Source organism: Hippocampus zosterae, chromosome 14, assembly GCF_025434085.1.
Source record: "Hippocampus zosterae strain Florida chromosome 14, ASM2543408v3, whole genome shotgun sequence".
Lineage (NCBI taxonomy): Eukaryota > Metazoa > Chordata > Actinopteri > Syngnathiformes > Syngnathidae > Hippocampus > Hippocampus zosterae.
The window spans coordinates 16,525,796-16,537,363 of NC_067464.1; the positions used below are offsets into that span (position 1 = coordinate 16,525,796).

The window sequence follows — 11,568 nt, forward strand, 5'->3', positions numbered from 1 at the left end:
CGTGCCTGTGGTGGTCGGAGCACTCGGGGCAGTGACCCCCAAACTAGATGAGTGGTTGCAAAAGCAAGTCTCTCCCGCCTTAATTGTCTAAACAACCTTAATTGACTAATCATAAACAGTCTGCTGTAGGATCGCTTGTGTGTGTGTGTGTGTGTGTGTGTGTGTGTGTGTGTGTGTGTGTGTGTGTGTTAGTGTGCTCTGCTCATGCGCAAATTCGCACGTGGGCAATTTAAAAAATATATATATGTTAATTGTTTGCTACTTCGCGGATTTTCGTTTATTGCGGGTGGTTTTGGTCCCCATTAACCGCGATAAATGAGGGATTACTGTATCTGTGCCAAGAGTACTGTCGATAAATGCCAAGAAGGTCATCAGGTCACCCAATTGTGTGCCAAAGAAGCCTGCCCAAAAAACAAACTGACATAAATGCATGATGTTATTTGTACCCGTGCATCAGCATTTCTTGTTCATCAAAAATCAAAAGGACAAAATATGAAGAGTGTGTGTTGCTTTGTATTTGTAGTATTTTAGAAATCATTTTCTTTTGTTTCCAAAGACTGCAGAAATGTATTTTCGATTTGCATGTTTGATATTCAGCAAAAACTCTTAAATGTGCATTAACACCACAAACAGGACTTGTAAACAGTACCAAACGAATACTTTTAGCTCTCAAATGAGCTTGCGTTTAGGGTTTTTGCCAGTGCTAAAATTGTAACCCTTTTCGAATTTGCTTTCTTTGCAGACTGTTGTTCCGGACAATTCACAACACCATGCACTTGTCTGCTCTGATTCAAACATCTCTCAGGGAAGTAGAATGAGAGAAGTGCCAAGGAAGAATGCAGCACTAGAACTTAAACCTCTCTGTGGCAGCCAGAGTGTGAGGACAACCCCACTTGGAGCCCAGCACAAAATCAATAATAATGGTCTGCACCAGAAAATAAAGAATGACAGAAATATTTTCCAGATGAGTATTTTCTCATTGAAGACTACCGGTACTTTTAGCTTTGCCCAATTCGCTCCATGTTTTCTGTTCACACACTATGAGCTTTTCAGGAGTATTTGATGCTATTGCAAATCTAATTCCAGTGAAGTTAGGTCGTTGGGTTAAACAAATAAAAACAGAATACAATATGATGAGCAAATCATGTTCAAGCTTTACGTAATTGAATACACGACAAAGACAAGATATTTAATGTTCAAAGTAATAAACATGATTGTTTATAGCAAATAATAATTTACCTAGAATTTTATATCTGCAACACATTCCAAAAAGCTGGGACAGGTGGCAAAAAAAAGTTGAGAAATGCTCATCATGCACCGATTTGGTACGGGTGAACAGGCTAACTGGGAACACTGTAGGTGGGTGCCATGATTGGGTAAAAGAGGAGCTTTCCTGAATTGGTCAGTCATTGACAAGCAAGGGTGGGCGATGGGACGAGCGTCACATTTTTGTGAACAACTGCGGGAGAAAATAGCAAAACACTTTCAGAACAATGTTCCTCAACGTGCAATTGCAAGGCGGAAAACCGACATTGAGTTGATTCCAGAGATGGCACTGCATCAAAAACCAACATCAATGTGTAAAGGATGTCACCACATGGGCTCAGGAATACTTTAGAGAACCACTGTTAGTCAATACAGTTCAGCGCTACATAGGTAAGTGCAACTTTAAAATCGACTATGCAAAGCAAAAGCCATTTATCCAAAACACCCAGAAAGGCCCCGAGTTTATTTAAGATGGACTAATGCAAATTGGAATCATGTTCTGTGTTCTGAAGAGATCACATTTCACATTGTTTTTGGACAAACAAGCTTTGACTGGGAGGAATGTCGGCGCCATTTGACTGTGGTTGCTGGACTGTCCCGTGGTGCTTGGGTCTTTCGCCTGTTATGGGCAGCATTTTTCACAGCCCCACTTTGTTCAGCAGAGAGATCGGTGCTGTTGAATGGTCTGCGGCTGGATGGATGTAAGGCTTGAGGAGCCGACGATGAGAAGAAAGGAGAGTTAGCGCGGCGCGCCGATGCGGATGTGGAATTGGGAGTCGCGGCTTGGAATTGAAGTGAATTTACATGGGACAGGAGATGTGAGCCAATCTCTTTTTCGTCAATAGACGCTACAGCTTCGTGTTTGCTTTCAAAACTTTGCTTGTAGCAGACGTGTGCACATTTTCAGCATGACGTCTCTGATCCACTGGTGAAAGGACACTTTGATCCTCTCCTCTTTCATCTATAACTGCTTCAGACAACAAAGTGTATGCAGAAAAGTTGTGAAGATTGCACGACTGTCTGTGTCCTATGTGTTGTGTTATTTTTGTTATTTTGACTTCAAAATATGGAGTGGCTGCCTTTCTAGCAGCTCCTATATTTTGTTGTTCTACTTCTTCCTTTCATAACTTTGCTGCTGTGAATCTGGAATTTCTCCATTGCGAGACTAGTAAGGATTTCTTATCTTATCATGTCAAAACACGTGTGTGGCTTTCATAATAAAACACATCGTATGGTGAAATCCACACCCCACCACCTCAAAAAATTATGTATGAATCTCTGTGTCTACATCAGGGGTCTAGAACTTTTACCCCGTGGGCCAAATGCAGCCCACAGGACACTAGGTTGAGGCCCCCGCCTTGCTATGAAAGTTTAATGTTCGTGCGGCCCGTGCAAGTTTCATATGGATGTGGTAAATAGTCTTGCTGGAATGAGAAATCTCGGCCATAGGCATCAGTGGACCAATCTTCATCGAAGAATCTGGCACAGCAGTGACAGTCACCAAGGAGCGGTATGTGATGGTCCTCAAAACCTTCAAGAATGAGCTCCAGACCATCTACCCGTCGCTCATGAGCAAGTTCTGGTTCCAGCAAGACAGAGCAAGTTCTCACACATCAAACATGTCCCGAGATTGGCTGAAAGAGAACTTCGGAGGCCGTGTGATCAGTTTCAAGTCTGATTTTGAGTGGCCACCCCATTGCCCGGACCTAAGCCCCCCAGATATTTTTTTCTTTGGGGCTATCTTAAGGACAGAGTCTACGCAAGGAAACCCAGAACCTTCATGGAACACAAGAAAGTCATCAGGGAGGAGATGAGAGCCATTACCAATTCAGTCTGTAAGAACATCATGGACAACTTCGTGCTGCGCCTCAAGAAATGCACGGAGCTAAATGGAGGCCATCTAGAACATATGCTGTAGAACAGATAAAAAAAGGCCAAAGTGTTTTGATGTGATGTTTTGAATATAATAAAGTAGTTATGGCCAAAGATTCATTTCATTCGGACAAAACACTAAGAAACGGGGCCTAATTAGAGTTGTTTTGGGGGGGGGGGGGGGGTCACCCTGTATTAAACATGTTGACACGGCCACATTAATAGATAACATATATCTTTATAAATAAGATTGATCATAAAATGGAAAGTGGACTTCTCATTAATGACATAAGTGACCACCTGCCTGTTTTTGCAGTTTTTCATAATTATTTCAATAGAAAAGCTAAATCAACAACTCATATAACAGAAATAAGACTAAGAACCCAACGTTCCATCGATGCCTTTAAGCAAGACCTAGAAAAACAAAACTGGACCGAGGTCTACTCAAACGAAGACCCAAATACAGCGTTTGAAGTATTTCAGTCTACCATAATCTCCTTATATGATAAACATTTTCCATTAACTAAAGTCTCCAAAAAGTATAAAGACCCAAGTAAGCCATGGATAACGAAAGGCATAGAAAACGCATGTAAAAAGAAAAACAATTTATATAAATTGTTTTTAAAATTCAGAACTGAAGAAGCAGAAAAAAATATAAGACCTATAAAAATAAACTAGTAAATATAATAAGAACCAGTAAAAGAGCTCATTATCATGCACTCTTAGAGCAGAATAAAGGTAACACACAAGAAATATGGAAAATACTTAACCAAGTAATCAGAAATAGTCCTAAAAAAATTGATTATCCAGAGTATTTTATCAAAGGCAAAAATACTATTTTGGAAAAAACTGCAGAAATAGCAACTGAATTTAATGAGTATTTTGTCAACATCGGCAGTAACCTAGCAAAACAAATTCCTGATCCAACAAACCTGTTTGAAATAGATACGTAGAAAAAAACTCCTCCACGATGTTCCTTACTGCAGTAAAACAAGAAGAAGTATCAAATATTATAAAAACTTTTAAAAATAAAAAGTCAACTGATTGCTTTAATATTGATATGACAATAATCAAGCAGATTATAGCATATGTAGTAAGACCTTTCACGCACATATGCAACCTGTCATTCAAAGCTGGTATCTTTCCATCAAAAATGAAAATTGCTAAAGTTATTCCAATCTATAAAAGTGGAGAAAAACATCTGTTTACAAATTATAGACCAATATCACTACTACCACAATTTTCAAAAATATTAGAAAAACTATTTTCTCGCAGACTTGATAGTTTTATACAAAAGCATGCACTGTTAAGTGAGAATCAATATGGCTTCAGGGAAAAACGGACCACCTCAATGGCAGTTATGGAGTTTGTGGAAGCAATAGCCACTAATATAGACAACAAAGAATTTACTGTTGGGGTTTTCCTAGATCTAAAAAAAGCTTTTGACACAATAGATCACAGTATATTATTGAAAAAACTAGAAAGATATGGCATTAGAGGTGTAGCTTATAAATGGATAAAAAGTTATTTAGAAAACAGATATCAGTACGTGCAACTCAACAATAAAAAAACAAATCAACTGAAAATCACTCACTGAGTTCCTCAGGGGTCAGTGCTTGGTCCAAAACTATTCATCTTATATATAAATGATATCTGCAAGGTCTCAAAAGTATTTAAATGTGTCCTATTTGCTGATGATACAACTTTCTACTGTTCTGGAATAAATCTGAAACAGCTCCTGACAACCGTAGAAAACGAATTAAACAAATTAAAAAACTGGTTCGACAGAAATAAATTGTCACTTAACCTGAAAAAATCGAAGTCAATTGTTTTTGGCACAAGACCAATCAAACACCAAGCTAAAATTATGGTAAACTCAATTGAAATAGAAAGAGCGTATGAAACCAAGTTTCTCGGATTAGTAATAGACTCAAAACTATGTTGGAAACCACATATCGATAACGTAAAAAGAAAAATAGCCAAGACCGTAGGGATCCTCTACAAAACCAAGGAAGTGCTAAATAAGAGATCTTTGTACACATTATACACTTCATTATTATTACCATACATTACCTACTGTGTGGAAATATGGGGAAATGCCTGCAAAACAAACACACTCCCTATTCTCAAACTACAAAAAAAAGCAATTCGAATTATTAATAGATCAAAATATACGGAACCCACAAATCCACTATTTATCAAATTAAATACGATGAAATTTTATGACCTGGTTGACTTTAAAATCGCCCAATTAATGTACAAAGCACACAATAACCTGCTCTGCCAAAACATTCAGAAGTTTTTTGAAATTCGAGAAAGCAACTATGAATTAAGAGGTACCAACTTATTCAAAAAACTCAAAACAAGAACAAACATCAAGCAAAGAAGTGTATCTAGCAAAGGTGTTGATATGTGGAATAATCTTGAAACGGACCTAAAAATGAGTAAATCGCTTGCTGATTTCAAAAACAAATTCAAAAAAATAGTACAAACAACCTACATCAATCAGAGTTAAAATTATAAATTCTAAACATTAAATATAATGATAAATCAGAACTAAGTTGATAAATAGAGAAAGGTATTGAAATATCCATTATGAATACAAGAGAAAATTGACACAAGAGTGCCAGGGTGAGGATGTATATAATCCCGATACAAACCAAAAGTTGTGAAAATATCACGGTTAAGGGTAAAGTATGAGCCTTAATGGAGACTTCTTCTTACTTCTTCTTTTCTGAATGATATAAAAATGATTTAGTAGATATAAACACATAACGGGGTAGGACTAGATACGTTTTTTTACTTCATCCTACTCCCTTGAACATAATAACTGTGTTGAATGAAGACTGATTTCTTTCTTTTTACTTTTTTATCTACCTTATTTTCTGTCAAATTATTACTGTATATGTTTTATGTTCAATAAACAAACAAACAACAACAAAAAAACAGCCACCAGAAACACTGCGTTTCCATGGTTTCTAACCTTCAACCAATCACTAACTGTGCCATGCTCGACTTCATATGCAGTCGCAGTGTCATGGTTCTGTTTGTGGACAACAGGTGGCACTGTAGGGCTCCAACTGTAGCTGCACACCTGTTGGTCATTATGTTGCTTAAAAAGACTCCCGCACGACCACTCATTGTTTGTTATTGTTATGTTTTGGTCATTCTTAGGTTTTAACTTCAGTCATGATTTTTGTTTGATACTTTGGATTCTTTTGTTCTTATGACTTTGTTTGTTTTAGATTCAGTTCTCTCTGTATTTATTTTATTACAATTTGTCAAGTTAACCCTGCTCCTCCCTCCTGCCTGCTTTTTGGGATCCTCCACCACCACCACCACCACTCATTGTGGCACGCAGCACAGTGAGCTGAACTGGTCCCAGCGGAAATTATGTTATTTGATTTGTTTCTTGATTTTTTAATTTTTCCCATCGCATATTGTGTAGAGAAATAAAAATTAGATGTATAGATATTTGAAAACAATGGACTGATTTATCCGATATACATGGATACATTCATTCATTCATTCATTCATCTTCCGAGCCGCTTGATCCTCACTAGGGTCGCGGGGGGTGCTGGAGCCTATCCCAGCTGTCTTCGGGCAGTAGGCGGGGGACACCCTGAATCAGTTGCCAGCCAATCGCAGGGCACACAGAAACGAACAACCATTCGCACTCACACTCGCACCTAGGGACAATTTAGAGTGTTCAATCAGCCTGCCACGCATATTTTTGGAATGTGGGAGGAAACCGGAGCACCCGGAGAAAACCCGCGCCGGCCCGGGGAGAACATGCAAACTCCACACAGGGAGGCCGGAGCTGGAATCGAACCCGCTACCTCTGCACTGTGAAGCCGACGTGCTAACCACTGGACTACCGGGCTGCCCTACATGGATACATTCATTCATTCATTCATTCATCTTCCGTCCCGCCTGATCCTCACTAGGGTCGCGGGGGGTGCTGGAGCCCATCCCAGCCGTCTCCGGGCAGTAGGCGGGGGACACCCTGAATCGGTTGCCAGCCAATCGCAGGGCACACAGAAACAAACAACCATTCGCACTCACACTCACACCTAGGGACAATTTAGAGTGTTCAATCAGCCTGCCACGCATGTTTTTGGAATGTGGGAGGAAACCGGAGCACCCGGAGAAAACCCACGCAGGCCCGGGGAGAACATGCAAACTCCACACAGGGAGGCCGGAGCTGGAATCGAACCCGGTACCTCTGCACTGTGAAGCCGATGTGCTAACCACTTGGCTACCGGGCCGCCCTACATGGATACAATGGATACTAAATCACTTTTGAATGGACAGTTTACTTTTAAAAAGTTGCCGGACGGCTCAACTGACAAGACCAAGGTTGTCTGTGTGTTTTGGAGTCGCGAACTAAGTTATCATCATAGCACATCGAGTTTGAAGTATCACTTAATGGCCAAGCACACGGCTGATGTAAGTACTACGCCCCCTCGTCTCAGCCAGACATCCATGGAGAATTTTAAAGAGAAGAAAATGGATAACGCGACTAAAAGCAAACTTACTCGAGCCATAGCTAACTGGGTGGTGACTGCATGCAGGCCTATTAACATTGTGGAGGACGTGGGTCTCGCTGAAATCGTTCGAATTGCATCGAACGACTCCTACGAAATGCCGACGAGAGCTACTATTACAAGCCAGGTGCAGAAATTGTACGAAGCGGAGAAGGATAAAGTACGCCAAGCGTTGGAGAAGACACAAGCAGTTGCGCTCACCGGGGATTACTGGACTTCCCTTAGTAATCACAACGACCTCGGAGTCACAGCCCATTATTTTGACCAACATTGGGAACTTAAGTCGCATTCTTTGATTGTTGCAAAGTCAGAAGAGAGGCACTTCGCTGACAATGCTGCAAAGCAGTTTGTGCGAGTAGCTATAGAGTGGGAAATTGAACACAAAATTGTCTCATTAACCACAGATAGTGCATGCATCATGGTTGCAGCGAACAGGCTGCTTCCCTTTCAGCACATCCCGTGCATCGTTCATGCTTTACACCGAGCAGTCACAGTTTCTTTAACCAACAGCCCATTTGACAGCGCATTGACAAAATGCAGAAAAGTTGTAGTACACTTCAAGCATAGTCCAGCAAACTAAGCAGACCTCGAGAAGTAACAAGTTGCACATCATCAGAAGAAAGAGTCATTCGCACAGGAAGTGTCAACCAGATGGAACAGTACCCTGGAAATGATAAAGCACGTTCTGCAGAATGCTGAACCTCTGAGAGATGCTCTCGCCGGTCACGCAACCAACGTTGCCATGCCAACAGATACTTAGATGGAGAAATGATGATGAAGAAGCTCATGGCTATGCTGGAGCACTTGAGGTAAATGACAGTGTATCCATGTCATGTGAAAATCTGTTTTGAATGAGGTGTGTGTGTGTGCATGTCTACCTGTCTGTTGTACCTCTGTACAACAGGCAGGTAGACGTGTGTGTATGTGTCTACTTGTGTGTTGAAATACCTGTGTGTGTGGATATGAGTTGTGGCTATGTGAACTCTCTTTAAATTACAGTAGGCATCAGCAGTTCCCCACTAAAGTGCTTATCTATATTATTGCAGGTATGTGTCTGAACTTCTTGGGGGAGAGAAGTTTGTGTCTTGTTCGGTGGTGCTGCCAGCATTGTGTCATCTGCCGCGAGTAATGGAGGTCAGTGAGGACGATCCAGCCTACATGATCAAGTTTAAAGGAGCCTTCTTAGCACACATGGAGAGTCGCAAGGAGAAGATGAACATCACATGGCTGAAAGTTGCAACAGCACTAGACCCAAGGTCAGATTGTCATGCTTTATTCTTACTTATGCTCTTTCTCAGCATTGCACTTCAGTGTGTTTTGTATTTCTATTTGAATTTATATACGTATGAATCTTGTTTTGTTTATCTGCACCCGTACCTGTATTTAAGTTGGTTTTCATTTTGTTTCAAGGTTTAAGGACCTCACGTGTCTGAGCAAACCTGACAGGGCTGAGGTATGGGATATGGTCCACACCTTGCTTCAGGAGGTGCCCATACAGCGAGATAAGCAAGTCACGCCTGAGCCTCAGACGAAGAAACCAACTCTTTTGCTTGCACTTGAGTCTTCTTCTGAAGTGGAGGAGGAGGAGGAGGAGGAGGAGGAGGACAGTCTTGAGCAATGGCTGAAGCGCTACAAGCCAGAGCGTCTTGTTGACATTGATGACTGTCGCCAAGAATGGTGGTCCACACATGAAGGAGCACACAGAGAAATGTCTCACCTTGCACGCAAGTACTTGGCAACACCGTCATCGTCACCGTTCATCAGTACCTTCTGAGAGGTTATTTTCAATATCCGGCCACATTGTACGGAAGAAGCGAGCTTCCCTTTTGTCTGAAAATGCCAACAGGCTTGTCTGTTTGAGTGACTGGCTCAAAGCAAAGAAGTATTAGGCTAGGCTTACATTTTATAGTTTACTGTTTTTCTCTTAATTTATTGTTACTTTTCTGTTTTGGGAGAAAAATAATAGACTCAGTTGACAAGCCTCTGCTGAATAATGAGCAGGTAGCCCGACAGCTATGTTCAAAGCATATTGAGAAAATGCATGTATTAAACCATGGTTCAACTGCACTATAGACTGAGTACTAATTTCTTTTAGGTATGCACTTTATAATTTTATATTGCTCCGTTTTGAGCTGTTGTGTGACAGAATGTTTGTTTCCACTGTTATTGATGACAGTTATATTGTGAGAGATTATATGCTCCAAGTGTGAAATGTTAATGTAAAATTTCAAATTGAAATTGCTGTTTCAATAAATATTTGCATTTTGTACAAAGAAAACGGATCCATTATTACATGTTGATGAAAGCATTAAAACGGGCAAAAAATAGAAGAAAAAATATAAAAGGAAATTCAGAAACGATAAAAAATGCGTGAGTAATCACGATTAATTTTTTAGTTCATTTGCGTTAATTATGACAGTTGCATTTTAATTAGATTAAATGTTTTAATCATTTGACAGCTCTAGTATTTTACAAAACATTTCATGAAGCACCTTCGATATCCTTAGACAAATGTGCAATTTACTTTTATCATTCACATATATGCATTGCAATTGATCCCACTGATTGTACAAAGGCACAAAATGTTAACAAATAATTGGTATTGAAAAACATAGTAATGCACTTTAAGATTAAACAAGCTTCATAAAGAATGGTTTAAAAAATCCTTTTGCATATGTGCATATAGAATCTCAATTTAATCCCTGCCTACACCTTACAAATTAAGGAGAGTGCTATTAAATGTGTAAAGAATAAAGTATTCACATGTCTTTTATAGCGTCTGTTGTGTTGAGTCTGTCTCAAGACAGACTGAGAATGCTGTTGTCTTCTTCTCTGATTAAAACAATGTTGTCTTCTACTCTGATCAAAACAGTGAATTGCACCTTATTAAAATATTTATTCCATGTCTTTTATGCATTTTTCACTTTTGAATTATCCTGAAGGCCTCATCAAACCTCATTGGGGCCGGTTCCGGCCCGCTCGCCATATGTTTGACACCAATGTTTTATGCTGTCTTGGCAGGCGCTGATTCGGCATGATCAGCACCATGGATAGTGATAACAGAATAAAGCAAGCAAGGAACTCTGCTTATCTGCTAATGACTGTTCACCATTCAATGGTACAAACAGTTAGATACAGTTTAGCTCTGTTCGATGTCAAATTCCTGTACACGGGTTATCAGTTCCTGTAATTTAAAGGTGAACAGCTTAGATATATTGTTTTATTTTTTTAATACTTTTTTTTGTGAAAGTGAAACTGAGGGGTTGCTTAGTACCCCTGCTCCTCCGAGGTAGACTTGTCATCTGGTATTTCATCTTTGTCTGTGGTGCTGCCTTTGGCTTAACTTCACGTCAGCAGCCTCTTTACAACCTATTTCTCACATCACATTCATCAGTGCTGGCAGGTAAGAATCCACGGGGCAACTGCAAATCCCTATGTAGAGTCCTCCTTGCCTTCAGGACACACCACCTAAACAGGAAAGTGAGTTTGGAACGAAGCGAATAATTCTTAGGATCCCAGAAATACAGACACAGACAAAATGTGACAACAATTTTATTACATATAAAAAAAAAGCAAACCCAACAAAGTCCAAAACCAAAAACACTGATCACAGGGATCCAGGAAAAACAACACATTAACAAAAACCACTTGCAAAGGCAAGGAGACAGTCCAACCGAGAACACCAAACGTAATGACAAGATTCCAGTACATGTGACAAAACAACGCAAGCAAAAATGGCAAAAACCAAAACTCATCTACCGAGCCGCTTGATCCTCACTAGGGTCGCGGGGGGTGCTGGAGCCTATCCCAGCTGTCTTCGGGCAGTAGGCGGGGGACACCCTGAATCGGTTGCCAGCCAATCGCAGGGCACACAGAAACAAAC

At 40.2% G+C, this 11,568-nt stretch overlaps 1 protein-coding gene across 1 annotated transcript in view; it reads left to right on the top strand.

Annotated features, from left to right (window-relative positions):
- The window catches only part of atp10d (ATPase phospholipid transporting 10D), a 95,492-nt gene extending 94,536 nt beyond the window's left edge, over positions 1 to 956 (top strand). The window contains exon 23 of the mRNA XM_052085666.1: positions 743 to 956. Within this exon, the coding sequence (XP_051941626.1) occupies positions 743 to 818 (76 nt within the window). The 3' untranslated portion in view covers positions 819 to 956. The remainder of the gene's footprint in view (positions 1 to 742) is intronic.
- The last annotated feature ends 10,612 nt before the right edge of the window (positions 957 to 11,568 follow it).